At 43.8% G+C, this 27,869-nt stretch overlaps 1 protein-coding gene across 1 annotated transcript in view; it reads right to left on the reverse strand.

The window, feature by feature from the left end:
• LOC134956771 (uncharacterized) overlaps positions 1-27,869 on the reverse strand; it is a 68,760-nt gene that overhangs the window by 18,846 nt on the left and 22,045 nt on the right. Inside the window, exons 9-14 of the mRNA XM_063938733.1 lie at positions 24,891-24,920; positions 21,291-21,323; positions 16,874-16,915; positions 13,842-13,889; positions 10,951-11,019; positions 6,027-6,071 (exon numbers count right to left, since the gene is read on the reverse strand). Coding sequence (XP_063794803.1) covers positions 6,027-6,071; positions 10,951-11,019; positions 13,842-13,889; positions 16,874-16,915; positions 21,291-21,323; positions 24,891-24,920 — 267 coding nt within the window. The remainder of the gene's footprint in view (positions 1-6,026; positions 6,072-10,950; positions 11,020-13,841; positions 13,890-16,873; positions 16,916-21,290; positions 21,324-24,890; positions 24,921-27,869) is intronic.

The raw sequence follows: 27,869 nt of genomic DNA on the forward strand, positions 1-27,869 counted from the left end.
CGCCGAAAGTGTCCCGCAATTCTTCTGGCCACCGACAGCATCTCTTGCACGCCCCTCTCGTTTTTTAAATAATTCTGCACCACCAAATTCAAGGTATGTGCAAAACATGGGACGTGCTGGAATTTGCCCAGATTTAATGCACACACAATATTGCTGGCGTTATCCGATGCCACAAATCCACAGGAGAGTCCAATTGGGGTAAGCCATTCTGCGATGATCTTCCTCAGTTGCCGTAAGAGGTTTTTAGCTGTGTGCGTATTCTGGAAAGCGGTGATACAAAGCGTAGCCTGCCTAGGAAAGAGTTGGCGTTTGCGAGATGCTGCTACTGGTGCCGCCGCTGCTGTTCTTGCGGCGGGAGTCCATACATCTACCCAGTGGGCTGTCACAGTCATATAGTCCTGAGTCTGCCCTGCTCCACTTGTCCACATGTCCGTGGTTAAGTGGACATTGGGTACAACTGCATTTTTTAGGACACTGGTGAGTCTTTTTCTGAGGTCTGTGTACATTTTCGGTATCGCCTGCCTAGAGAAATGGAACTTAGATGGTATTTGGTACCGGGGACACAGTACCTCCAACAAGTCTCTAGTTGCCTCTGCAGTAATGATGGATACCGGAACCACGTTTCTCACCGCCCAGGATGCCAAGGCCTCAGTTATCCGCTTTGCAGCAGGATGACTGCTGTGATATTTCATCTTCCTCGCAAAGGACTGTTGGACAGTCAATTGCTTGGTGGAAGTAGTAAAAGTGGTCTTACGACTTCCCCTCTGGGATGACCATCGACTCCCAGCAGCAACAACAGCAGCGCCAGCAGCAGTAGGCATTACACGCAAGGATGCATCGGAGGAATCCCAGGCAGGAGAGGACTCGTCAGAATTGCCAGTGACATGGCCTGCAGGACTATTGGCATTCCTGGGGAAGGAGGAAATTGACACTGAGGGAGTTGGTGGGGTGGTTTGCGTGAGCTTGGTTACAAGAGGAAGGGATTTACTGGTCAGTGGACTGCTTCCGCTGTCGCCCAAAGTTTTTGAACTTGTCACTGACTTATGATGAATGCGCTGCAGGTGACGTATAAGGGAGGATGTTCCGAGGTGGTTAACGTCCTTACCCCTACTTATTACAGCTTGACAAAGGCAACACACGGCTTGACAAATGTTGTCCGCATTTCTGTTGAAATACTTCCACACTGAAGAGCTGATTTTTTTGGTATTTTCACCAGGCATGTCAATGGCCATATTCCTCCCACGGACAACAGGTGTCTCCCCGGGTGCCTGACTTAAACAAACCACCTCACCATCAGAATCCTCCTGGTCAATTTCCTCCCCAGCGCCAGCAACACCCATATCCTCCTCATCCTGGTGTACTTCAACACTGACATCTTCAATCTGACTATCAGGAACTGGACTGCGGGTGCTCCTTCCAGCACTTGCAGGGGGCGTGCAAATGGTGGAAGGCGCATGCTCTTCACGTCCAGTGTTGGGAAGGTCAGGCATCGCAACCGACACAATTGGACTCTCCTTGTGGATTTGTGATTTCGAAGAACGCACAGTTCTTTGCTGTGCTTTTGCCAGCTTAAGTCTTTTCATTTTTCTAGCGAGAGGCTGAGTGCTTCCATCCTCATGTGAAGCTGAACCACTAGCCATGAACATAGGCCAGGGCCTCAGCCGTTCCTTGCCACTCCGTGTGGTAAATGGCATATTGGCAAGTTTACACTTCTCCTCCGACGATTTTATTTTAGATTTTTGAGTCCTTTTTTTACTGATATTTGGTGTTTTGGATTTTACATGCTCTGTACTATGACATTGGGCATCGGCCTTGGCAGACGACGTTGATGGCATTTCATCGTCTCGGCCATGACTAGTGGCAGCAGCTTCAGCACGAGGTGGAAGTGGATCTTGATCTTTCCCTATTTTTGGAACCTCAACATTTTTGTTCTCCATATTTTAATAGGCACAACTAAAAGGCACCTCAGGTAAACAATGGAGATGGATGGATACTAGTATACTTATGGATGACGAGCGACTGCCGACACAGAGGTAGCTACAGCCGTGGACTACCGTGCTGCGTCTGCTAGTATAGACTGGATGATAATGATATAAAAAATATATATATATCACTACTGCAGGACAGGTATATATTGTATAATGACGGACCTGCTGGACACTGTCAGCACTGCAGACTCCTAAACTACTAGTATGAAGAAGATAGAAAAAAAAAAAAAACCACCACAGGTAGGTATACAATTATGGACGAGCGACTGCTGACACAGAGGTAGCTACAGCCGTGGACTACCGTACTGCGTCTGCTAGTTTAGACTGGATGATAATGATATAAAAAATATATATATATCACTACTGCAGGACAGGTATATATTGTATAATGACGGACCTGCTGGACACTGTCAGCACTGCAGACTCCTAAACTACTAGTATGAAGAAGATAGAAAAAAAAAAACCACCACAGGTAGGTATACAATTATGGACGAGCGACTGCCGACACAGAGGTAGCTACAGCCGTGGACTACCGTACTGCGTCTGCTAGTATAGACTGGATGATAATGATATAAAAAATATATATATATCACTACTGCAGGACAGGTATATATTGTATAATGACGGACCTGCTGGACACTGTCAGCACTGCAGACTCCTAAACTACTAGTATGAAGAAGATAGAAAAAAAAAACCCCACCACAGGTAGGTATACAATTATGGACGAGCGACTGCCGACACAGAGGTAGCTACAGCCGTGGACTACCGTACTGCGTCTGCTAGTATAGACTGGATGATAATGATATAAAAAATATATATATATCACTACTGCAGGACAGGTATATATTGTATAATGATGGACCTGCTGGACACTGTCAGCACTGCAGACTCCTAAACTACTAGTATGAAGAAGATAGAAAAAAAAAAAAACCACCACAGGTAGGTATACAATTATGGACGAGCGACTGCCGACACAGAGGTAGCTACAGCCGTGGACTACCGTACTGCGTCTGCTAGTATAGACTGGATGATAATGATATAAAAAATATATATATATATCACTACTGCAGGACAGGTATATATTGTATAATGACGGACCTGCTGGACACTGTCAGCACTGCAGACTCCTAAACTACTAGTATGAAGAAGATAGAAATATAATGAATGACGGACCTGCTGGACACTGTCAGCAGAATGTGTTTATAGAATAAAAAAAAAAACACCACACGAGTGTTTAACTTTTTCAGGCAGACAATATACTGGTGGTCACTGCTGGTCAGTCACACTGGCACTCTGGCAGCAAAAGTGTGCACTGTTAAATATGTACTCCTGCTATAACTGGCATTAACTGCTCCCCAGTCTCCCCCACAATTAAGCTGTGTGAGCAGTGAGCACTACTCAGCACAGTCAGATACACATAGATGATATTATCATGCAGCACACTGAGGCTGAGCACAGATATGATATGTGACTGTGTATCGTTTTTTTTCAGGCAGAGAACGGATTATATTAAATGATAAATAAAACTGGTGGTCACCACTAGTATAACTATCAGCAAAACTCTGCACTCTCTGAGTACTCCTAATGCTCCAGTAAATCAAGTGTCTCTGTCTCACTCTCTATCTAAACGGAGAGGACGCCAGCCACGTCCTCTCCCTATCAATCTCAATGCACGTGTGAAAATGGCGGCGACGCGCGGCTCCTTATATAGAATCCGAGTCTCGCGATAGAATACGAGCCTCGCGAGAATCCGACAGCGGGATGATGACGTTCGGGCGCGCTCGGGTTAGCCGAGCAAGGCGGGAAGATCCGAGTCTGCCTCGGACCCGTGTAAAAAGCGTGAAGTTCGGGGGGGTTCGGTTTCCGAGGAACCGAACCCGCTCAGTTCTAATATGCATAGTGGGCTTTTAGGGACTGTAATAGAGTAGGAGGGAAACCAACCGGAAGCGCCTCTGTTTTAAAATAATTTAACTTATAATAGGAGACCTTAGAATATTCTCCCAATAAAGCATGCAGTGCCTGCAGATATTTTTCCGACTCAGTCAGGATAAGGAGAACATCAGCCACAAATAAGCAGACCTTATAGGACCTGCCAAAGAGAGTCGGGCCCTTAATGGAATCAGTGGATCTTATTTTCTCGGCTAAAGGCTTGATTGCAAGGGCAAACACCAAAGGAGATAAGGAGCAGCCTTGGCGAGTACCATTGGAAATCTGAAAGATTGAAGAAAGCATCCCATTCACAAGCACTTGGGCGGACGGGTTAGAATAAAGTGCCGATATAGACGAAAGAGCCCTCCCATCTATTCCAAATTTCCAGAGAACTGCATAGAGATAACCCCAGTGCAATCGATCAAATACCTTCTCCGTATCCAATGACAGTAATAACAGGGGTACATCCGAGGCGGAGAAGGCATCCAAGATATTAATAACCCACCTAGTGTTATCCAGGGATTGCTGACTGGGGACAAATCTCACCTGGTCCTGATGGATAAGGGATGGGAGCAAAGGGTTAAGTCTATTTGCTCTAAGCTTTGCTTAAAGTTTCCCAGCCGTATTAAGTAAAGCTATAGGGTGGTAGTTAGACATAAGGGCCGGATTTTTACCAGGTTTAAGGTAGGTTACTATGCAGGCTTCCAGCATCTCTGCCAGAACAGTCCCACGGGATGAAGCCGCATTAAAAATCGACTCCAGTACTGGCACTAGGGAGTCCATTAAGTATTTATAGAATAAATTGGTGTAACATCAGGACCAGGTGCCTTATCCAGTGGCAGGGAATCTATAACACTGCCGATTTCCTCAAGAGACAATGGTCTCTCAAGGAACTGACAGGTTTCTGAATCAAAGGAAGGGACATCAATGTCACTTAAAAAGTCCTCAATATCTACGTGTGTGGGTTGTGGATTTGATGGATTCCTCAAATTATATAGGAAGGCATAATAGTTCGCAAAGGCGTCAGCTATAGCCGAGGGGTCAGTAATTTAAATGTTTCTAGAGTTAGTAATCATCTCCCCCCATTCTTTAGCAATTTTTCCTGTGAGTTTCCTGGCCAACATCCTTCCCACCCTGTTCCCTTGAACGTAAAACCTCTCTTTTAATTTGAAGAGGTTCCTATGGACCTCTGTTAGGGCCAGGAGGTTCTATTCATCCCACACTTTAAGTAGTTCCCATAAATTGTCTTGTTGGAAGGAGAGGCTTTAAGTTGACTTTCCAAATCCACCAAATGCCTCTCAACATCTGCTTGGTGTTTACAGGATGCTCTTCGGAGACGAGCTGCAGCTTGAATTGCTGAGCCTCTAACTACTGCTTTGAGAGCACACCAGTGAGTAAAGTGAGATGTATCTACTGGGTCATTAGTGTCTAGATACATGGATAGTGCCTGGAAAGAAGATACCCACCAAGGCGCCAGGGTCTAGGGTTTTTTTTTGACAGAATTAAGGTCCCAACGTATTGAAAGTGCTGAGTTATCCAACCAAGATACTGGCTAGATAGAAGCCCTTCACACTGTTTGAAGAGTCCATTTGTCTGAGACCGCAAGATCAATTCTAGAGTAGGAACCTTGGACTTGGGAATAAAAGGTATAGTCCCTACAGGCTGGGTTCTTGGATCTCCAAATATCATATAAATCTTGTTTATGGAGGATGTGTCTAAAGACACATCCTGGGAGCATTCACAGACTGGGAGCATTCACAGACTGGCCGAACTTCACTGGGTAGGGGAGCTGAGGATCTGTCAAGACCTGGGTCTAGGACCATATTAAAATCTAACACCATGAAGGATGAGGGAATTATGTTGGCTTTACACTTAGCAAAATGAGATAGGGCCAGCTTCTATTTGTTAGGTGAGTTCAAGCCCTTGACATTTAATGACAGTACATTAACTATTAGAAATCATTAAAAATGATTTACAAATTAATACGGACCAAAGAGCACTAGAAGCACAGACGCATAAAATTGTGTGTCTTTATATGTATTTTTTGTATGACATCTTCCAAAAATGTAAAACTGCAAACATGAAAATCCCAGTTTTTTCTTAACTTACCGCTCCACATAGAATTTTCCCCACTTTGGCAATGATGGGGTCATTCTGTAATGAAAACAACAGCAAGAAGTTACTTAATCACTATTGGAGTTAACTTTTTTATATGAATAATTTAACCTGTCTCTTTGACCAATACTCTGACTGCTATGGATGGGTGGCATTGTCAGATCAATCATATCAGTCTCAATTAATAGCATCTAATTTCACATACAAAAGCTGGTAAAAAAAGGTAGAACATACACTCCCCAAATCATGGACAGACACTGGATAATTGGGCCATTACATGTCTTAACATGAAATTACATACTGCAATCTACAAATCAAAGTGAAATACACAGATGAGTGCTATTGCCATATTAAAAAAAAAAGAATAATCACAGTTTAATAATACAAAAACAATTCATATAAACATTAAAATGAAGGCCTTATAACCAATATATGCTCAGTTCATATATAATCAGTCTTTGGACATAAAGATGATAACCCCAAATTTGGGAAGTAGCGGACAGTTCAAATACAGTGGCACCCCATTGTCGTCATTTGAACCATCGGTAAGTGGAAACCCCAAAGAACTGTCACAGGATCGCTAATTATTTACCATAAACTGGATATATATCCATATAGGGTCAGACACCTCTAGATTTTTCAACTGTCCCCTACTTCCCAAGTTTGGGATTATTACCTTTATGCCTAAAGACTGATTATACATGAACTGAGCAGATATTGGTTTTAAGGCCTTCATTTCAATGCTTATATGAATTGTTGCTATTTGTATTATTAACTGATTATTCTTACATTTTTATATGGCACCTATCTATGCATTTCACTTTTATTTGTAAAGCGCTGTTTACATTTTGTTGCACTCTGTTGTTTGTGGAGACTATCTCCCTATTAACAGCTGCCTTGTAAAACCATCACAGTAGCACTTGAATAGAAATACCATTTTTGATAGATAGAAAGATAGATAGATAGATAGATAGATTTCCTTTTGGAAAATGTGCATTTTTGAAGTTTAATAGCTTATAGCACTAATAAGTTTTAGTGGAATCAGTATGAGATCCTGGCGGTCGGGATCCTGGCGATCAGGAGAACTTTATAAAAACATTTTACATTTTGAAAACAGTTTTACGTACTGAACTGTGGGAAAGTACATGTCATAGTTTTGCACAATATTCATTAGTACTTCGTTGGGAAGCCTTTTGCTGCAATTACATACCTCCCAAAATTGGTGGCCAGTGGGTCAGGACCTTTGATGTGCTGAAAGCGCGCCCGCACCAGAAAAGGGGTGGCTCCTAGGGGAAAGGGGCTGAGCCTCATGTTACTCCCATTTCCGTCACTGTGGGGGCGTGTTATGCTGGGTTGCCCCAGGCTCTCTCTGCACTGTGAATAGATGCTGTGCGCATGCACACAGTGTCTATTCTCCCACTGATTACCCACTGCTCTGCATAGTTTGTGCTCCCCCTAACCAAGGCCCCCTCCTCTCCGGCTGCAGTAGACTCTGGAATAAGGCAGAGTCTACTGCGCATGCGCAGGTCTCCGGGAACATGGCGCCCACATCTTGTTCCCGGGAACATCTCCAGTGCGCATGTGCAAATCACTCGGAAATGGCAGCAGCACCCATTTTCCAAGTGATTTCTGTCTTTGGTGCAGGCCTGCCGACCAGGGACTCCGGAGGGGTAAGTATAATATATAGGTGCAGTGTGTGCTGTGTGGGCCCCCCTGGACCCAGTAGCCTGTGTGCACCGCACACACTGCAATCATTATAGAAACGCCTCTGTGCTCCCCCCTCCCCACTGCTGGACACTGATGTATGTGCTGCTATTTGAAGTGCCATTGATCATATAAATTCATCCCACACCTTTTGCTGTCATACATTCCCACAGCATAACACTAAATGGATGCTTCATAGTAGATGTTGTGCACTCAGGTACCACATTTTCTCCAGTTCTTCTGCGGACATATTTCATGCCGCCACTACCAAATATGGATATTCTGGATTTGTCACTCCAGATGACCAATTAATATGCTTTTTAGCCCATTCTCATCTTTTCTGTCTTTGAGAGATAAAAGTGACTTTTTCCTTGGAATTCTGGTATTTAATCAAAAATATTGAATTATGCGTCACAGTCCTGGCTCTTGACAAAGCCGCTCCAAGTGCGGGGGAAATGCTTTAAGCATATAGAGGATCAATCGCTTGGGTACAGTGGCGATATGGAATAGCACTGGCTTAACTATAATTTATACCGGATTCTCCTATCGCTATAACTGACACTAATCTGCAGGGCCGGTTCTAGCCCTTTTGGCACCCCGGGCAGAAAATAGGGGCGTGGCTTCATACAGGGGGCATGGTCAGTTACGACTCCTGTAGAGTTGTGCCCCCATTTGTGCCCCCTGTAGAGTAGCGCCGCTTACACACACACACACAAAAAAAATAATACTTACAATCCCCGCTCCTGATTCCCGACCACTGCAGACTTCCGCCGGCGCCGCTTCTCTCCTCGGATCTATGGGAGAGACGTCATTACGTCTCTTCCATAGCGCAGCACAGACAGACACTAGAGGTCAAATATGACCCCTTGCATCTGTGTCAGTCCCACAATGCTGTGCGGTGCGCGATGACGTCATTGCGCACCGCACAGCTAAGGTCCTCTCCACGAAGGGAAACTAGACGCGTAGCGTCTAGTTCCCTTCACAGCGGTGGACACAGCGGGGGGCACAGTAGAGGATCTTGCCATGGTGCGGCGCCCTCCAGAAGGCGGCACCCCGGGCAAAAGTCCTGCTTGCCCGTAGCAAGATCCGCTACTGCTAATCTGCACTTGTAAAATGGAGTCTCTCCGGGACCGGGCTGCCGCCTATACAAGAGCATGATATAGAGTTGAGGATTATCCCGGCTGAGCCCACAGACGGTGGTCAAACATGCAGTGGCCTATTCAACATTGTAGGCTGTGAAATCTTGGTCCCACAAGAGTGTCACATCCAACTGTGTGGAATGGAGCATTGATGCGGATAACTGAATAGCAAGCCGTCGTAGACTGTGAACTGAGAGTCTCCGCTTGCTAATAGGAGAAACTGGTAATTACACCCCAGCATCTACATAGTGCTATATCTGTTTTGATTACCCAAGTACACCACTGTTCCTTATAAGAAAATTAGATTTAACTAGTTGCACACTAGTTGCTCTGATTATCATTCACAATTCTATATTGTGAAGTACTTGTTGGTCTATTGTGATTTTAAATGTTTATGTGTTGGTTATATTAATGTTTTTTGATTTTTGAATAAATCCCTTTTTTATAAATAATTCTGCATTATTAAGCGCCACAATCTATTTCTTCTTTGTATAACATTGAGAAGAGGTTGGCAACCTCTTCACCAGGTGGCTGCTGATTTGCATACCGATACCCACACGCACCCACACAGCGCCAACAAACCCTATTTGTTCTCTTTGTTTACACCACATTCATGTAAATCATTTTGAATTGCTTCAGACTATTTTCTTCTATCACAGTTTTATCCCTGAGTGATAGAAGTATATACACTTTTGCACAATACAAAATGCAATCTGCTTATTGCCAAAGTCTACATTCTTCAAGATGGTACAGTGTGGAATAGGAGGGTAGGCGCAAGACTGTAAATATCAATATTTGGTTTATTTATGTTTTTTTATGTTAGAAAAACAGATATGCAAGATGACATTTTATACAAATTAACAAAATGATGATCTGCTCACATTAATATTCCCAATGAAAGGTAGAATAGTCAAATTCTAAGAACTGATGTTCTAAGCAGCTATCTTTCAATCTGCAGTAGTCATATCATTTCACATTCATTTAAGTCCCTAGGACCTTATGTCAAGTCTTGTAACCTTCAGGCTAAAATTATTTTTATGAATCATCTCTGTTTCAAGGATGAACTAACGTCGCTGTAAAAATTGTTACTTTATAATTTTAGGGCAAATACATCTTTGTAAACATAGTAAAACATGGCTGATTGTTTCATTACAACTTTGTGTCCTCTTTATTAGCCTAAAAACTAATATTCAAAACTATTGTTAACAAATTCATAACTGTGCCATTTACATTTCTATATCTTTACCTTAATAAGTATATGACTAGCAGTACAAGTGTATCAAAAGAGTTGAGTATGGGTGACAGGTGTTTGGGATCCATACCGACGCCGGGATTCCGGGGGTTTAGAATGCTGGCGAGGAAGGGGGGGGGGGGTTGGGTGGTGGTTAGCGTAACAAAGCCCTTGCCACAGTTTCGTGGATACCCATGATTGGGAATAATCCCTATTAGTTGGCATGCTGACTCTCGGAATTTTGAGGGGTCGGGATGCAGGTGTTGGTACTGTGACCGGCAGTCTTCTGAACGTTGGTCACATAACTACATCCCTGTCAAAAGCCTTTTTCCGATGACACAGCTGCATATTAATTGTTGTATTTTACTTGTATTTATTGTCACTAATACCCCTTTCAGACATAAGACCCGGGTCTATCAACCCTGGAATTTCCCAGGTCTCCGTTTGAGTCCCTTATTCACACTACATCAAATACCTGGGAAATACCACCCGTTCACACTGAACCCAGTTGTGTCCTGGAATTTGAAGTGTATTTGAAGGTGACACTTTCATGAATATTATTCAGCCTTTGCTATTTTTTTAATGGCAAATATATGGTTTTATTTCCTATTTAAATACATTTTTCTTTAAAGATGTGCTAGTTACTAGGTAATTATTATTTCTTACTTAGGTCTGAAAGGAGTATTACTGAATAATTAATCAGGTGAGACAGGGATAAGTACTTATGGGGTGTCCATGATTAGGGTAGTCAGTTTAAGTAGACTTCTTTTTAACTTCTCTGACCTGTATAAGAGTGTTAAAAAATAAACAAAGAAAGTCCTAAACATTCATAAGAAATAATTACCTTAATGGTTCCAAGCAATTTCTGTATTAGGTCCTTAAGCAAGTTGTCAACTGAATTAGCGACTTGATTCTGGAAAATATCACTATGTTAACTACTTTCTGAATTATACAGAATGGATACAATGTTCAGGCTTAACATGACAACAATTTAAATAGCTCCAATATAGATATTTAGAAATGATACAAACAACATACATGGGGGTAAATTTACTAAGGTGGGAGATTTTTTAGAACTGGTGATGTTGCCCATGGCAACCAATCAGATTCTACTTACCATTTATCTAGCTGCTTCTAGCAGATAATAGATATAATCTGATTGGTTGCTATAGGCAACATCACCAGTTCTAAAAATCTCCCACCTTAGTAAATTTACCCCATTGTGTGTTGACAACAGTTAAGTGAATCCAATCATGTGACTCCTAGAACTACTAAACCTACAGTGTAACTGACTTTGCTTTATGTGCAATAGCTCCTATCAGTCCCAAATGTATATGATAAAGTTTCAGGTTATAAGCACTATAGGGGTAGACTATTCCACTCTGAGTAATCCTACGCTGTGCGCCCAAGATGGCTGCCGCACCTGGTACCTTGTGAGGGTGGAATACACAACCCTTGGAAGTTATTACCCAAAATGCCTACACCAATCATGCATTATGCTTTCTGTGTGCTTAAGGTTTTCTTTTATGTCCGTGTTGCTTATCTATTGCTGTATTACTTAGATCCGCTGTATTGTGTGCATTGCTTTTGATATCTGTAAAGCGACTTGAGTCCTGTTGGAGAAAGAGCGCTATATAAATAAAATTATTATTATTATATATAATTTAGATATGGTTTCGATCAACATGTCCGAATGTCTGCAAGAAACCTTTTGGTGCTTAATAGTGTTGATTAGAGAGGCCAATATTGTGTAGTACTAAATGATAATGTAGCCGGTTACATACATGTCAAATAATGACATAAGAACTTTTACAGAATTTATTTATAAATGTCACAAGGTGGATTTGGTTTAATTGCACTATCGAGGATTTGTCCACATTCGGATGACTTTATAACTATATTTGATGCAACTCACACCTAATATATTGCTTCATCTTTATGGCTTCCATCTGTGCTATTTAGCTTTATTTATACTGTATCTTCAGGCAGAGTTATTATTGTTTAGTTGTTTTGCATTATAAAATAGCATCTCTCTGCTATTTACATTAGATATTGTTGTATCCAGATAGTAGCTGTGGGCTTACCCCTGATTCCGCGTGTTGCGTGCGATAACGGGTCCGTATTTGGCTGATTAAAACGGTTTGTAATAGGATACCGCGATAATGACCATCGGTCATTAATTGCGATATCCTGACATTTTCATCTGCCAAAATGGCATTGCAGACAATTGGATACCCCCCTTTTGTCTTGGATCAAGATAGCAGACATAAACGATTCTGCTTACTGATGTAAATACTCAGCTGGTAAACACAGCAGAAAGAGACGGCAATATTTTGTAAGAATTGCAGGGAGGTATCAACTGTACAAGCAAGATATATTAAATCACCAGTTACCAGTGAATGGGGAGGACATAATAGGGTATGAGAATCAGAAAGTGAGAGATTTTGGGGGTAATTCTGAGGTGATCGCAGCAGGAACTTTGTTAGCAGTTGGGCAAAACCATGTGCACTGCAGGGGAGGCAGATATAACATGTGCAGAGACAGTTAGATTTGGGTGTGGTGTGTTTAAACTGAAATCTAAATTGCAGTGTAAAAATAAAGCAGCCAGTATTTACCCTGCACAGAAACAAAATAACCCACCCAAATCTAACTCTCTCTGCAAATGTTATATCTGCCTCCCCTGCAGTGCACACGGTTTTGCCCAACTGCTAAAAAATTTCCTGCTGCGATCAACTTGGAATTACCCCCCATGTGCACTGCAGGGGAGGCAGATATAACATGTGCAGAAAGAGTTAGATTTGGGTGGGTTATTTTGTTTCTGTGCAGGGTAAATACTGGCTGCTTTATTTTTACACTGCAAATTAGATTGCAGATTGAACACACCACACCCAAATCTAACTGTCTCTGCACATGTTAAATCTGCCTCCCCTGCAGTGCACATGGGGGGGGGTCATTCCGAGTTGTTCGCTCGTTGCCGATTTTCGCAACGGAGCGATTAAGGCAAAAATGCGCATGCGCATGGTTCGCAGTGCGCATGCGGTTTGTATTTTAACACAAAACTTAGGAGATTTACTCACGCCCGAACAAAGAATTGTCATCGTTGAAGTGATCGTAGTGTGATTGACAGGAAGTGGATGTTTCTGGGCGGAAACTGGCCATTTTATGGGAGTGTGCGGAAAAACGCAGGCGTGCCAGGGAAAAACGCGGGAGTGTCTGGAGAAACGGGGGAGTGGCTGGCCGAACGCTGGGCGTGTGTGTGACGTCAAATCAGGAACGAAACTGACTGAACTGATCGCTATTTGTGAGTAAGTCTCGAGCTACTCAGAAACTGCTAAGAATTTTCTATTCGCAATTCTGCTAATTTTTCGTTCGCAATTCTGCTAAGCTAAGATACACTCCCAGAGGGCGGCGGCTTAGCGTGTGCAATGCTGCTAAAAGCAGCTAGCGAGCGAACAACTCGGAATCACCTCCATGGTTTTGCCCAACTGCTAACAAAATTCCTGCTGCGATCAACTTGGAATTACCCCCTTTGTGTGAGTTCTCTTGTTTTTTAACATGGCATGTTGATTTTGCCATGTAAATGATTGCCAAAAAAACAACAGGAGAGCTCTTACAAAATCTCTTACTATCTGATTCTCACACCCTATTACATTCCCCCTATTATGTCAGATCTGTTTTCCTAAAACAAAATACATTTTTTTTTAAAGACGTCCAATAGTCTTAAACATATCTTACCAATGGTCCCTTTTTAAGCGGTTCAAGTATAGTGCAAGTGACTGAATCCTTGAAAAGAAATGAGAAAAGAAAAGATTACTTTGCATAAACATTTTTGTTTATAGTTTTAAAAAATTGATAGTGAATGAACACGTAGAATAAATAAATAAACTGCGCTGGTGTAACCTAATTAAGTATAGTGAAACATCAAGTAAATACAAATAAATGTAATTGATAATAAGACAGAGTTAACAATAAAAATTGTGATAAAGACACCTTTCACAGTGGATTAACCACATATAAGCAATTGATCATTGGCTAGATTAGCTCCAGTCCCTTAAGGTAATAAAAGTAGAAGTGAACAGATTGCTGTGTGAACCTCAGTATTCAGTAGCAAGTTGTCTATAGTTTGTTAATATAGTATAAACTGTACAAAGTAGTCAAGGGAAGTGCATAAAAATTAGAGATGAGGGGGTTCGGATTTACTCGGTTCTTAACGCCAGAATTAGCGCAAATTCTTTTTTTCTGGATTTTTCTTATTGGCTAACCAAAACACGTGACGTCCATGAGTCAATAAGGAATTTCGGGTAAATCCGAGTAAATCTGAGTAAAACCAAACCCGCTCATCTCTAATAAAAACTAACCTTTTATTTGCAGCCAGGAGAGACATATAAAAAGGGCCAGATTAAGCCTTGTTGGCTCCTGGTGCAACTACTGTTAATTGTGGGGGGCCCACCAATACAATTGGCACAGCCTCTCCCCCTTTTGATGTCTTTAGTATGGCTCTGCATTACTGTAATAATAATAATAATAATAATAATACAGATATAAACACATGGCAGGTGGCAATTATGGGGTATATTGGTGGGCACTGGGGCCAGTGAGGGTGGCTCTGGGCAGCCAGGTGCCATCTTGAAGTGGCAGGTTGCTGGCTGGAGTACCCCATTACAGCTTAATTGCAATGAGCAGGGGAAGGGCAAAGTGTGAACACACAAACACAATGTAGAGGGCCAGGAACCAGGCACTAGTGCATTACCTGTTTGTACCCTGACAGGTATTTTTTTGTTGTGATTGGGGAGGATAATGTCCTTGGCCACCATCCTCCTTCTGTCAGAGCTGCTGTCTGTTATTGGACGTTCACCGAACATCATCATCAGCAGCCTGGACTGGGAGAGTGGGGAGCCAGGCACGAGAATGGAGCGCGCAACAGATCCATCTGAGCAATGTTGAGGTGAGCCTGCCAGGGAATGTACAGAGTGGGCCAGGTCGGGGCAATGATAGCAGCAGTTTGGGGGCCCATATAAAAAGGGGAATTAAAAAGATAAAAAGTGGAAAATAGAAAAGGAGGTGCTAGGTAGTAGAGTGAGATCTCCCAAAATGCGCAATTTAGGTTGAAATATGCAGGTTTGCTTTGCTTTTAATAATTTCATATTGTGGAGCCATCTGTGGACATTATATATGATTCCACACTGGGACGCCAGTGTCAGAATCAATTGTTGTTCTCTGTAGAGAGCTTCTTTTACTTAAGATATCTGATCTGCATTTTAGATACATTGTATGCTGTTTAAACAGCACGTTTATAAAGCATAATACAGTGTTTCTGTTTATATATACAAGAGGTGAAAACCTCTGGTTTTTAAACTGCCATATATATATATATATATATATATGTATTGTTTGTTCTATATATTTTGTTTTGTGTCATTTATTGTTTGATAAAATATTTTTTATTTAAAAAAGGTCAAGCATCATTGAGTCAATCATTCTACTTGCTAGACTGCACTTAATCAATTAATTAATTCTAAGTGATTTTTGGTGCGCAGAGCATTTTTTCCCTTTTCTTGTGCTTCAATTAGTTGTTCAGCCTAACCAGCTGTTTTGCTCAGCAGCCCATTAGGTCACGATTTTTATTGATTACCATCTGGTAAATTATCACCATATATTGTATTTCAGCGCCAGATATATATACAGTTTGAGATCTATCTCTAGCTGTATGTGTTTATAATTTTTCACGTGAAATATGCAGGTGTTTATTTATAAGCCACAATAAATTGACATATAAACAGTATTAGTAAAAAAACTTTAGTTTAGTTTTAAATAGGCAACACGTTTAGGCCAAAGCCCTTTTCAAGCCAGCCTTCTCCATTGCTCAGATATAGAATCTGTTTTTGAGAGCTTCCTTAAACGATTTTGTTTTTTAACTTTTGTTTAAGAGTGTACAAGAGGGGTAGTTGGCTCCGTTGAACTGGAATATTTTTAGCCTAATAGCAAATGGGCTTGTTGCACATCAAGGAAAAGATAGCATGGACGCAAGTGGGTTATAGTGTTCTAAAGTGTACCTTGCATAAAGTAGGTGCATGTACACTCAGGACCGTAGAGAGCCATGCTGGGTCACGTTACAGGCTTAAAAAAAGAGGGCATGATGACACCCTTAACACTGGGGGGGGGGGGGGGGGTTACACAGTGGAGGGCACCTGCTCCTTACTTTATCAGGAAGCGGGTCCCTCCTGTTCGGCCAGCACCACCTTCCCAGTGATATTTGACCACTGGAGATCAAAGACTCTGGCACAGTGCCAGAGTCTTTGCTTTCTATGTGCGGCACCATCCTTTAAGTGATCACCGGGAAGATGGCGCTGCTGATGCCGACAACAGCACAAGTATACTGGGGGGATATCGGATCCAAGCCCTTCCAGCAGTTTGAGCCCGGGTAGTTTGTACCCACGCCCCCATCCCTCTCAACGCCATTGTGTACACTGTTGTAGCCAGGCAGAAAGCATATTGATTGTAGTTCAACCTCTGCATATGGACGACAGTACGCCCATTTTTTTCTGCAGTATTTTTAGGTGTAATTTACTACCATTTTGCAACCTAATGTGCACCAGTCCCATAATTTGCAGACTAAAATATAATCCTGTGTTATAGAAGTATATGTAGGTATTGTAATTCATTCCAGACAAACCATTTGATATTGAAAGCAATTTTAGTTTCTCTTGTGAATGTTATACATAATTGCAATATTACAACATAAACTGTAGATAAAGATTAAATCTAACCAGGGTTGTTTTAACTGAAGACACATCCAGCTGATCTTCACTCTGTGCAAAGAAATAAATAAATCTTACAACATGAATATAAAATCACCACTCTTCAAAGTGAAATTCTCCATTACACATTTTGTAGTATAAATGAGACAGGACTTTTTTCTGTTCAAAGTATATTTTACATTTACAGTAAATGTCATGAGCCAGATGTAATGACGCCTGAGTTGGGCAGCCGTGCGGGATGCCAGCTGAACTTGGACGTTTTTTAAAAGGGCAATCACGTACAAGGCAAAACCATGCCTTGAAGGTGATTGCCCCTTTAAGAAAAAGTCAGAACTCGGGCATCATTTGGGTTGAGTATGCGTTACCGCCGATGGGGATCCCAGCGGTCAGCATACTGACCACGGGATCAGCCGGTAATGTGACCACCGGTCACATAACTACATCCACATCATTACATCTGGCCCCATATCTCTATGTAAACAGAATAAGCAGATTTAAAAGGTGAGATTCAATGCTGAGAAATGGCTACAGTGATTTGCAATGGTAGGGCCAAGGCACTTTGTGGGCAGGATAATTGCTAATTCTGTTTGGCACCCCATGGAGGCACACAGGAAATATATTAATGTTACTGTACTATATTGTATGGTGATGTGCGCATCCGAACATTGTGATGATACATCGATAAATCAATATCTCTGATCAGGGATGTCTCGATGTATCATCACAATGTTTTGCTGCACACATCACCGTAGAATATAGTACAGTAACATCACTGGCTAAGTACAGTGCACATGCATGACCAGCCAGGCATGGTCATGGCTCATGGGGGCACGCCACGAGTCACTGTGGCTTGGCCTTGCAGTACGCCCCTATCTCTCTGTATCAGTGGCGTGTGGTGAGGTCAGTGGCTGGTGAGGCACTACAGCCATAATGTCCTCCGAATCCTGCCGATGACCCCTACCGCCGCAGAGCCAATGCCCACTACTGCCCCTGTGCCGATGCCTGCTGCCACCGCCAATGACTTACAAACTCGCCCACCATCAACTGACCCAGCCCTCCGTCACTAATTTGCATCTCAGTCCGATGCCACCAATGCCCGGTACCTGCCTGCTCATCATACTTGTGATATATTGTACATTTTTATAGAAAATAAATAAATAAATTAGTGTTTGGGACTGGGAGGAGGACATGAATGCAATTTTGTTGTCCAGGGCTTCCATTAGTCAAATTACGTCGCATAGTAGCGCCACTTACACAAATTACGCCAGGCAGAGCTCCCTTTTACACATTACAGCAGGTAGAGCCCGTGGCGGAACTAGCGAGCGGTGGGCCCATGTGCGACAAAATGCTTTGGACCCCCTTCCCCTTTCCATCCAAGTTTATGTAAAACAGGAGCAGTGCGCGCTGCAGGCATACGCAAAATATATAGGGGCGTGGCTTCGTGGGGAAGGGGGGTGGCCACAAAATTATACCAATTCATATAACGGTGCATAGTAGTCTCTATTATTCAAATTACGCCGCACAGTAGCACCACTACACCAGGTAGAGCCCCTTTTACACATTACGGCAGACAACGTCCACCTTTTTACACATTACGGCAGACAGCGTCCCCTTTTTACACATTACGGCAGACAGTCCCCCTTTTTACACATTACGGCAGACAACGTCCACCTTTTTACACATTACGGCAGACAACGTCCCCTTATTACACATTACAGCAGACAATATCCCCTTTTTACACATTACAGCAGACAGTGTCCCCTTTTTACACATTACGGCAGACAACGTCCCCCTTTTTACACATTACGGCAGACAACGTCCCCCTTTTTACACATTACGGCAGACAGCGTCTGCCTTTTTAGACATTACGGCAGACAGCGTCCCCTTTTTAGACATTACGGCAGACTGCGTCCCCTTTTTTGACATTACGACAGACTGCGTCCCCTTTTTAGACATTACGGCAGACTGCGTCCCCTTTGTACACATTACGACAGACAGTGTCCCCTTTTTTACACATTACAGCACACAGCCCCCCTTTTTTGTACACATTACGACAGGTAGAGCACTTTACACACACCCCTCCCCCCACTCTACCCTTAAGCTGTGGTGTAGTGTAGGTGCAGTGCAGTGTAGTGCAGTGCAGTACAGTGTAGTGTACTGCAGTGTAGGTGTAGTGCAGTGCAGTACAGTGTAGTGTAGTGCAGTGTAGTACAGTACAGTGTAGTGTAGTGTAGGTGCAGTACAGTGTGGTGTAGTGTAGTGTAGTGTAGGTGCAGTGTAGTGTAGGTGCAGTGTAGGTGTAGTGTAGTGTAGTGTAGTGTAGGTGTAGTGTAGTACAGTGTAGTGTAGTGTAGTGCGGTGTAGTGTAGGTGCAGTGTAGTACAGTGTAGTGTAGTACAGTGTAGTGTGGTGTAGTGTAGTACAGTGTAGTGTAGTGTAGTGCAGTGTAGGTGTAGTGTAGGTGTAGTGTAGTGTCAGCCACTTACATGATTTCTTCTTCTGGCTGCAGGCTCCTGACGCGGCGCTCCCTTGGTCTGTACATTGCACTGCAGGCCAAGGGGAGGGGAGGGGGAGGGGGGGGATGATAAGCAGCACCAGGTGAGAGGGGGGTAGATTAGAGGCACCAGCGGTGGTTGGGGGGAGAGATGAGCGGCAGCTGCACTGATGGTGAGTGGGGGGGGGGGAGATGAGCAGCACCAGCGGGGAGGGGGGAGAGATGATCAGCACTGGCGCGGGGGGCGGGAGGGGGGGTAGATGAGAAGCACCAGCGGGGAGGGAGGGGGGAGAGATGATCAGCACTGGCGCGGGGGGGGGGGGAGGGGGGTAGATGAGAAGCACCAGCGGGGAGGGAGGGGGGAGAGATGATCAGCACTGGTGCGGGGGGGGGGAGGGGGGTAGATGAGAAGGACCAGCAGGGAGGGGGGGGGGGGGGAGAGATGATCAGCACTGGTGCGGGGGGGGGGAGAGAGGGGGGTAGATGAGAAGCACCAGCGTGGAGGGTGGGGGGAGAGATGATCAGCACTGGCGCGGGGGGGGGGGGGGTAGATGAGTTGCACCAGCGGGGAGGGAGGGGGGAGAGATGATCAGCACTGGTGCGGGGGGGGGGATGGGGGTAGATGAGAAGCACCAGCGGGGAGGGGGGGGGGGAGAGATGATCAGCACTGGTGCGGGGGGGGGGAGAGGGGGGTAGATGAGAAGCACCAGCGGGGAGGGAGGGAGGAGAGATGATCAGCACTGGCGGGGGGGGGGGGCGAGGGGGGGGGGTAGATGACAGGCACCAGCGTTGGTTGGGGGACCCGGGGGAGAGATGAGCGGCAGCTGCTGCGCTGATGGTGAGTGGGGGAGGAGAGGGGGGAAGATGAGCAGCACTAGCGGGGAGGGAGGGGGGAGAGATGATCAGCACTGGCGCGGGGGGGGGATTGGGGGGGGAGGGGGGTAGTTGAGAAGCACCAGCGATGGTTGGGGGGGCAGCACTGACGGTGAGCGGCCCGGGGGAGATGATCAGCACCAGGGGTAGGGGCGGTGTTGAGCGGCGCCGGCGGTGTGTGGGGGATTAGCGGCGCAGAGCTCTACGCCGCCTAGTCAAGAGGAGAGGTCGTCAGCACCAGGTGACGGGGGTCGGGGGTGATGAGCGGCGGCGCCGGCGGTGTACGGGTGATGCGGGTCTGGCCAGACGAACGGAAGCTGCAGGGACTCAGGTCAGGAGTAGCCCTGCCCATGATCTCATAGTGCCCAATCATATCTGCAGCAGTGACAGGGGCGTGCTTTCATATGGGCAGAAAGCACACCCCTGTCACTGAGGCACTCACACTGGTGCCGCTTATCCTGGTTTTTGTAATGGGCTTTTACAGCCCTGTCCTTGGCCCCGCCCCCTGCCCGCCTCCCGTGTCCGACCCTTTACCATTATACACAGGAGGCACCGCTCTCGGTGCCTCTAAAAAAAATGTAACCAGTTTTAAAGTGTAGAAATGATTAAAATAATATAAAGCATATACTTAGGACACAGAATATGTGTCATAAGTATATTCTTTATATTATTGTAATCATTAATGATAGGGGAGAATGACAGGGGAGGCACTGCCTCCCCTGCCTCCCCTGACTGCACGTCCCTGCTCTGTATGCTGGGCGGCACAGCTGTGCACCAGGAGGTGGAGCTGCTCATACAGCCCCTGTCTCTGTGAGCCAGGCAGCTGAGCAGAGCGCCAAGAAGCCAAGCTGCTTGGCCTGTCCTGGTCTCTCTGTGTGGGCAGACCAGGCCCATCAGGCCATCGGCCATTGTGGCATAAGTGCCAGCTGAGCAGTCCGGCCCGGTCTCTGATAGAGAAAACTATACATGATCTGGTAATAGCCATTTAGATCTTTAACTGTGAATGACATGAAGTTAACTAGTTTGGCAACATATGGAAAAAATGTTACTGTTCCTTACACCACATAAGAGTTTTTTTACGCCGCCGTTTAACTGTAAGACAAAGAGAGAAAAAAGTTATAGTTTAACTTAATATGACACCTCAGAGAAGTAATTACACATATTTAACAAAAAAAGCTAAATACTATTCAAAGGTTAATATGCATACAGTGCATCCGGAAAGTATTCACAGCGCTTCACTGTTTCCACATTTTGTTATGTTACAGCCTTATTAAAAAATGGAATAAATTCAATTTTCCGCTCAAAATTCTACACACAATACCCCATATTAACAACGTGAAAAAAGTTTTTTGAGATTTTTGCTAATTTATTGAAACCCCCCCCCTAAGAAATCACATGTACATAAGTATTCACAGCCTTTGTTCAATACTTTGTTGATGCACCTTTGGCAGCAATTACAGCCTGTAAGTATGGTATTGGCCTGGTGATGAGCGGTGCCTGGTTTCCTCCAAACATGACGCCTGGCATTAACGCCAAAGAATTCAATCTTTGTCTCATCAGACCAGAGGATTTTGTTTCTCATGGTCTGAGAGTCCTTCAGGTGCATTTTGGCTAACTTCAGGAGGGCTGCCATGTGCTTTTTACTAAGGAGTGGCTTCGGTCTGGCCACTCTACCGTACAGGCCTGGTTGGTGGATTGCTGCAGAGATGGTCGTCCTTCTAGAAGGTTCTCCCCTCTCCACAGAGGAATGCTGTAGCTCTGAAAAATTGACCATCGGGTTCTTGGTCACCTCCCTGACTAGGGCCCTTCTCCCCCTCTTGCTCAGTTTAGATGGCCGGCCAGTTCTAGGAAGAGTCCTGGTGGTTCCACACTTCTTCCATTTACGGATGATGGAGGCCACTGTGCTCATTGGGACATTCAAAGTAACAGATATTTTTCTGTACCCTTCCCCAGATTTGTCCCTCGAGCAATCCTGTCTTGGAGGTCTACAGACAAATTCCTTTGACTTCATGCTTAGTTTGTGCTCAGACATGCACTGTCAAGTGTGGGACCTTATACAGACAGGTGTGTGCCTTTCCGAATCATGTCCAATAAACTGAATTTACCACAGGTTGACTCCAATTAAACTGTAGGAACAACTCAAGGATGAACACTGCAAACAGGATGCACCTGAGCTCAATTTGAGCTTCAAGGCACAGGCTGTGAATACTTATGTACATGTAATTTCTTAGTTTTTTTATTCTTAATAAATGTGCAAGAAAAAAAAAAAAATTTCACAGTGTCATTGTGGGGTATTGGCCCTCATTCCGAGTTGTTCGCTCGCTAGCTGCTTTTAGCAGCATTGCACACGCTAAGCCGCCGCCCTCTGGGAGTGTATATTAGCATAGCAGAATTGCGAACGAAAAATTTGCAGAATTGCGATTAGAAATTTCTTAGCAGTTTCTGAGTAGCTCGAGACTTACTCCTACACTGCGATCAGTTCAGTCAGTTTCGTTCCTGGTTTGACGTCGCAAACACACCCAGCGTTCACCCAGACACTCCCCCGTTTCTTCAGACACTCCCGCGTTTTTCCCAGAAACGCCAGCGTTTTTCCGCACACTCCCATAAAACGGCCAGTTTTCGCCCAGAAACACCCACTTCCTGTCAATCACACTACGATCACCAGAACGATGAAAAAACTTTGTTAGGCCGTGAGTAAAATAACAAACTTTTGTGCTAATTTACTTGGCGCAGGCGCACTGCGAACATTGCGCATGCGCAGTTTGATACTAATCGCTCCGTTGCGAAATAAACTTACGAGCGAACAACTCGGAATGACCCCCCTTGTGTGTAGAATTTTGAGGGAAAAAATGCATTTATTCCATTTTGGAATAAGGATGTAACATAACAAAATGCATCTCAGTCATGTTGGGCATCTTGCGCTCTATGGTATACAGATGCTAGGTGTATGAGGTATTGAAGGGCAGCTTCGAGAACACAATTCAAATGTTCTGTTAGTAGCACTGCTTTTTTTTCTGGCGGTACCCGGGGGGTACGCAGTACCGGGCAGCACTTATTTTTTGTGTCATTTTTCATTCTTATAACTAGTTTCATAAACAGGACAAAATCATTGAAATCATTTTAGACATGAATAAAATAAGTGTCTGCACAGTTATCCACAGAGTGGAAGTTACTACAAATCAGGGGCGTCTTAAGAGAGGAGGAGGCCAATGTGCAGTCTCCATCTGGGCCCCCTCCATTCTAGCTGCCTAGCCGGCAGTGCAGCGGAACTCTGAACACTAGGGTCACTAGAGACTGTAGCCCTGTACCAGAGTACAGTGCATATGCACAGGTCTCAGGGAAAATAGATGCTGCATAAGTTTCCTGGAGACCAGCGCACCACTACTGGTGCTGATGCGGGACTCCAGAAGGGTATGTATTTTAAAAAATGGGTGCATTGTGTGCAGTGTGTGTACCGCACACCTTGCAACCATTATATATACACCACTGCTTCTAACCTTGCTTCAACTTGGACTATATGCATATGTGCTTATGTCATGTGCATGCATTTTCCTGGACTTATGATGTGTTACTTTATAAATTTCCTTTTTAGTTGTTCATTGCAACAACAGCTTTAATCCATGTGGTATCTGGCAGATGTAAAATTGTTCTCTTGACTATAGTAATATAGAAATAGTGTGTTATATACAGGGTCAGAGTCTACCATTTTATGTAGGATAGGTGGACACAACTTGTGTATGCACTGTGCACACAAAAAAACAAACTGGCCTCTAGGGATTGCGTTACCTGTATTTCCCTAGGAACAAAGGTTTACCATTACATTGGATGTGATTACAGAAGTTGGAGAGATACTGGGAATAGAATATTCAGGAACTGGATGAGGTGTATGTTGCTGGAGAGATTGTGCTGAGTTGAATATGGAAGATGGAGACATATGGTACCCTGCCACTGGAGTCCTTCTATAGGGTATTAATGGAAAAGTCCATACCCGGTTACCGTGACAGATTGATGTGAACTGCACAGGAACAATGCTTTAGTCTGTATGTGTGTGTGCAAGATTTCATCTTCCTAAAATAATAATAATAATAATAATAATAATAAAGTGAAAAACATCTCAAATTACTGCTTAAATTAATGTTAAACCTTTTAAGTTCTTTAGAACTTCGGAGACTAGGTGGCCCCCAGCCATTCAGGTACATTTACTATACCGCCACTAAATTCCCTCTTCCACCACTGACTATAGTTGTTTATTTGTTATAATATGAGATCCTTTCAAATTGAAGAGCCTCTTTGTTATTGTTAGCACAGTGAATATACGTGCTGGTTATGTATGAACATTTGGATCATTTCAACTGGTATCGAAATGAGAAATAAGGACGGTGGGGACTGCTCAGACATGCATTATCTTCATGTATACATAGACAACTATACAGTACTAGTACTGTGTCACCCCTACATGGTTCAGAGTTGAAGTCCCAGCAGGGAGATGACACTAGTGCTAACTGCTATCACTAGCCAGGTAGGGGACTGAAGAGGCCATGTTCAACCCTGTATTCTATCAATCAGACTCATGGAAAAGCACTGTCTTTCTGAATGCCTCTATGTTATGTCACCTATGTATGGTGAGTAAGCATACTACAAACATGTATGAATATTTACCACGCTGTCAGTTGTCTTTGTAACCACGGCCTAAAATGAAACAAATAAAAAGTGATTAAATGCAGATGTTCATAGAAACTACACACATTTATGGGAAATGTCAGTAAACCAGAGGTTCCCAAATGCGGTCCTCAAGGCACCCCAACGGTCCTGGTTTTAAATGTATCCATGCTTGGCCACAGGTGACTTAGTTAACACCTCAATTTGATTTAACCATCTGTGCTGAGCCATGGTTATACCTAAAACCTAAAAACGACTGTTGAGGTGCCTTGAGGACCGCGTTTGGGAACCTCTGCAGTAAACTGTAATTTCAATAACCATAAAATAATTAGAATGTACAGTATATAAAGGTGGAGCAGGGTTAAGCAACATAAAACATTGTGATCTAGTAGTTTGACCTAAATTCATCCCCATATATCCATATACAGCATGTTGTAGGTGAGAGGGTAGACACAGTGAGGTTATAGCATAAGTAGCATAGACTATCTTCTGCGTACTATTATGCACCAGCTGACAACATAGGTTTCAAACAACCTTAGTTCATATAGAACACTGAAAATTAAGTGATACTTAGGTCCAGAGTAGAGATGAGCGCCTGAAATTTTTCGGGTTTTGTGTTTTGGTTTTGGGTTCGGTTCCGCGGCCGTGTTTTGGGTTCGAACGCGTTTTGGCAAAACCTCACCGAATTTTTTTTGTCGGATTCGGGTGTGTTTTGGATTCGGGTGTTTTTTTCAAAAAACACTAAAAAACAGCTTAAATCATAGAATTTGGGGGTCATTTTGATCCCAAAGTATTATGAACCTCAAAAACCATAATTTACACTCATTTTCAGTCTATTCTGAATACCTCACACCTCACAATATTATTTTTAGTCCTAAAATTTGCACCGAGGTCGCTGTGTGAGTAAGATAAGCGACCCTAGTGGCCGACACAAACACCGGGCCCATCTAGGAGTGGCACTGCAGTGTCACGCAGGATGTCCCTTCCAAAAAACCCTCCCCAAACAGCACATGACGCAAAGAAAAAAAGAGGCGCAATGAGGTAGCTGTGTGAGTAAGATTAGCGACCCTAGTGGCCGACACAAACACCGGGCCCATCTAGGAGTGGCACTGCAGTGTCACGCAGGATGGCCCTTCCAAAAAACCCTCCGTGAACTACCGTACTGTACTGTGTCTGCAGCTAATATAGACTGGTTGATAAAGAGAAGATGTCTATGTAACTATGTATGTATAAAGAAGACTGAAAAAAATCCACGGTTAGGTGGTATACAATTATGGACGGACTGCCTGCCGAGTGCAGACACAGAGGTAGCCACAGCCGTGAACTACCGTACTGTACTGTGTCTGCAGCTAATATAGACTGGTTGATAAAGAGAAGATGTCTATGTAACTATGTATGTATAAAGAAGAATGAAAAAAATCCACGGTTAGGTGGTATACAATTATGGACGGACTGCCTGCCAAGTGCAGACACAGAGGTAGCCACAGCCGTGAACTACCGTACTGTACTGTGTCTGCAGCTAATATAGACTGGTTGATAAAGAGAAGATGTCTATGTAACTATGTATGTATAAAGAAGAATGAAAAAAATCCACGGTTAGGTGGTATTACAATTATGGACGGACTGCCTGCCGAGTGCAGAGACACAGAGGTAGCCACAGCCGTGAACTACCGTACTGTGTCTGCTGCGACTGGATGATAAATGATATAAAAAATATATATATATCACTACTGCAGCCGGACAGGTATATATTATATATTATATAATGACGGACCTGCTGGACACTGTCTGTCAGCAGAATGAGTTTTATTTTTATAGAATAAAAAAAAAAAAAACACACAAGTGAAGTCACACGACGAGTGTTTAACTTTTTCAGGCAATCACAATATAAGTATACTACTAACTATACTGGTGGTCAGTGTGGTCAGGTCACTGGTCAGTCACACTGGCAGTGGCACTCCTGCAGCAAAAGTGTGCACTGTTTAATTTTAATATAATATGTACTCCTGGCTCCTGCTATAACCTATAACTGGCACTGCAGTAGTGCTCCCCAGTCTCCCCCACAATTATAAGCTGTGTGAGCTGAGCAGTCAGACAGATATATAATATATATAGATGATGCAGCACACTGGCCTGAGCCTGAGCAGTGCACACAGATATGGTATGTGACTGACTGAGTCACTGTGTGTATCGCTTTTTTCAGGCAGAGAACGGATATATTAAATAAACTGCACTGTGTGTCTGGTGGTCACTCACTATATAATATATTATGTACTCCTGGCTCCTGCTATAACCTATAACTGGCACTGCAGTAGTGCTCCCCAGTCTCCCCCACAATTATAAGCTGTGTGAGCTGAGCAGTCAGACAGATATATATAATATTATATATAGATAATAGATGATGCAGCACACTGGCCTGAGCCTGAGCAGTGCACACAGATATGGTATGTGACTGACTGAGTCACTGTGTGTATCGCTTTTTTCAGGCAGAGAACGGATATATTAAATAAACTGCACTGTGTGTCTGGTGGTCACTCACTATATAATATATTATGTACTCCTGGCTCCTGCTATAACCTATAACTGGCACTGCAGTAGTGCTCCCCAGTCTCCCCCACAATTATAAGCTGTGTGAGCTGAGCAGTCAGACAGATATATATAATATTATATATAGATAATAGATGATGCAGCACACTGGCCTGAGCCTGAGCAGTGCACACAGATATGGTATGTGACTGAGTCACTGTGTGCTGTGTATCGCTTTTTTCAGGCAGAGAACGGATTATAAAGTAAACTGCACTGTCCTCACTAGTAAACTCTCTCCACTCAGTCTCTACACTTCTACAGTAACAGTACTCCTCCTAGTCAGCTCCAGTAAATCTCTCTCAGTCTCTTATAATCTAAATGGAGAGGACGCCAGCCACGTCCTCTCCCTATCAATCTCAATGCACGTGTGAAAATGGCGGCGACGCGCGGCTC

This window comes from Pseudophryne corroboree, chromosome 9 (genome assembly GCF_028390025.1).
Source record: "Pseudophryne corroboree isolate aPseCor3 chromosome 9, aPseCor3.hap2, whole genome shotgun sequence".
NCBI classification, from domain to species: Eukaryota; Metazoa; Chordata; class Amphibia; order Anura; family Myobatrachidae; genus Pseudophryne; species Pseudophryne corroboree.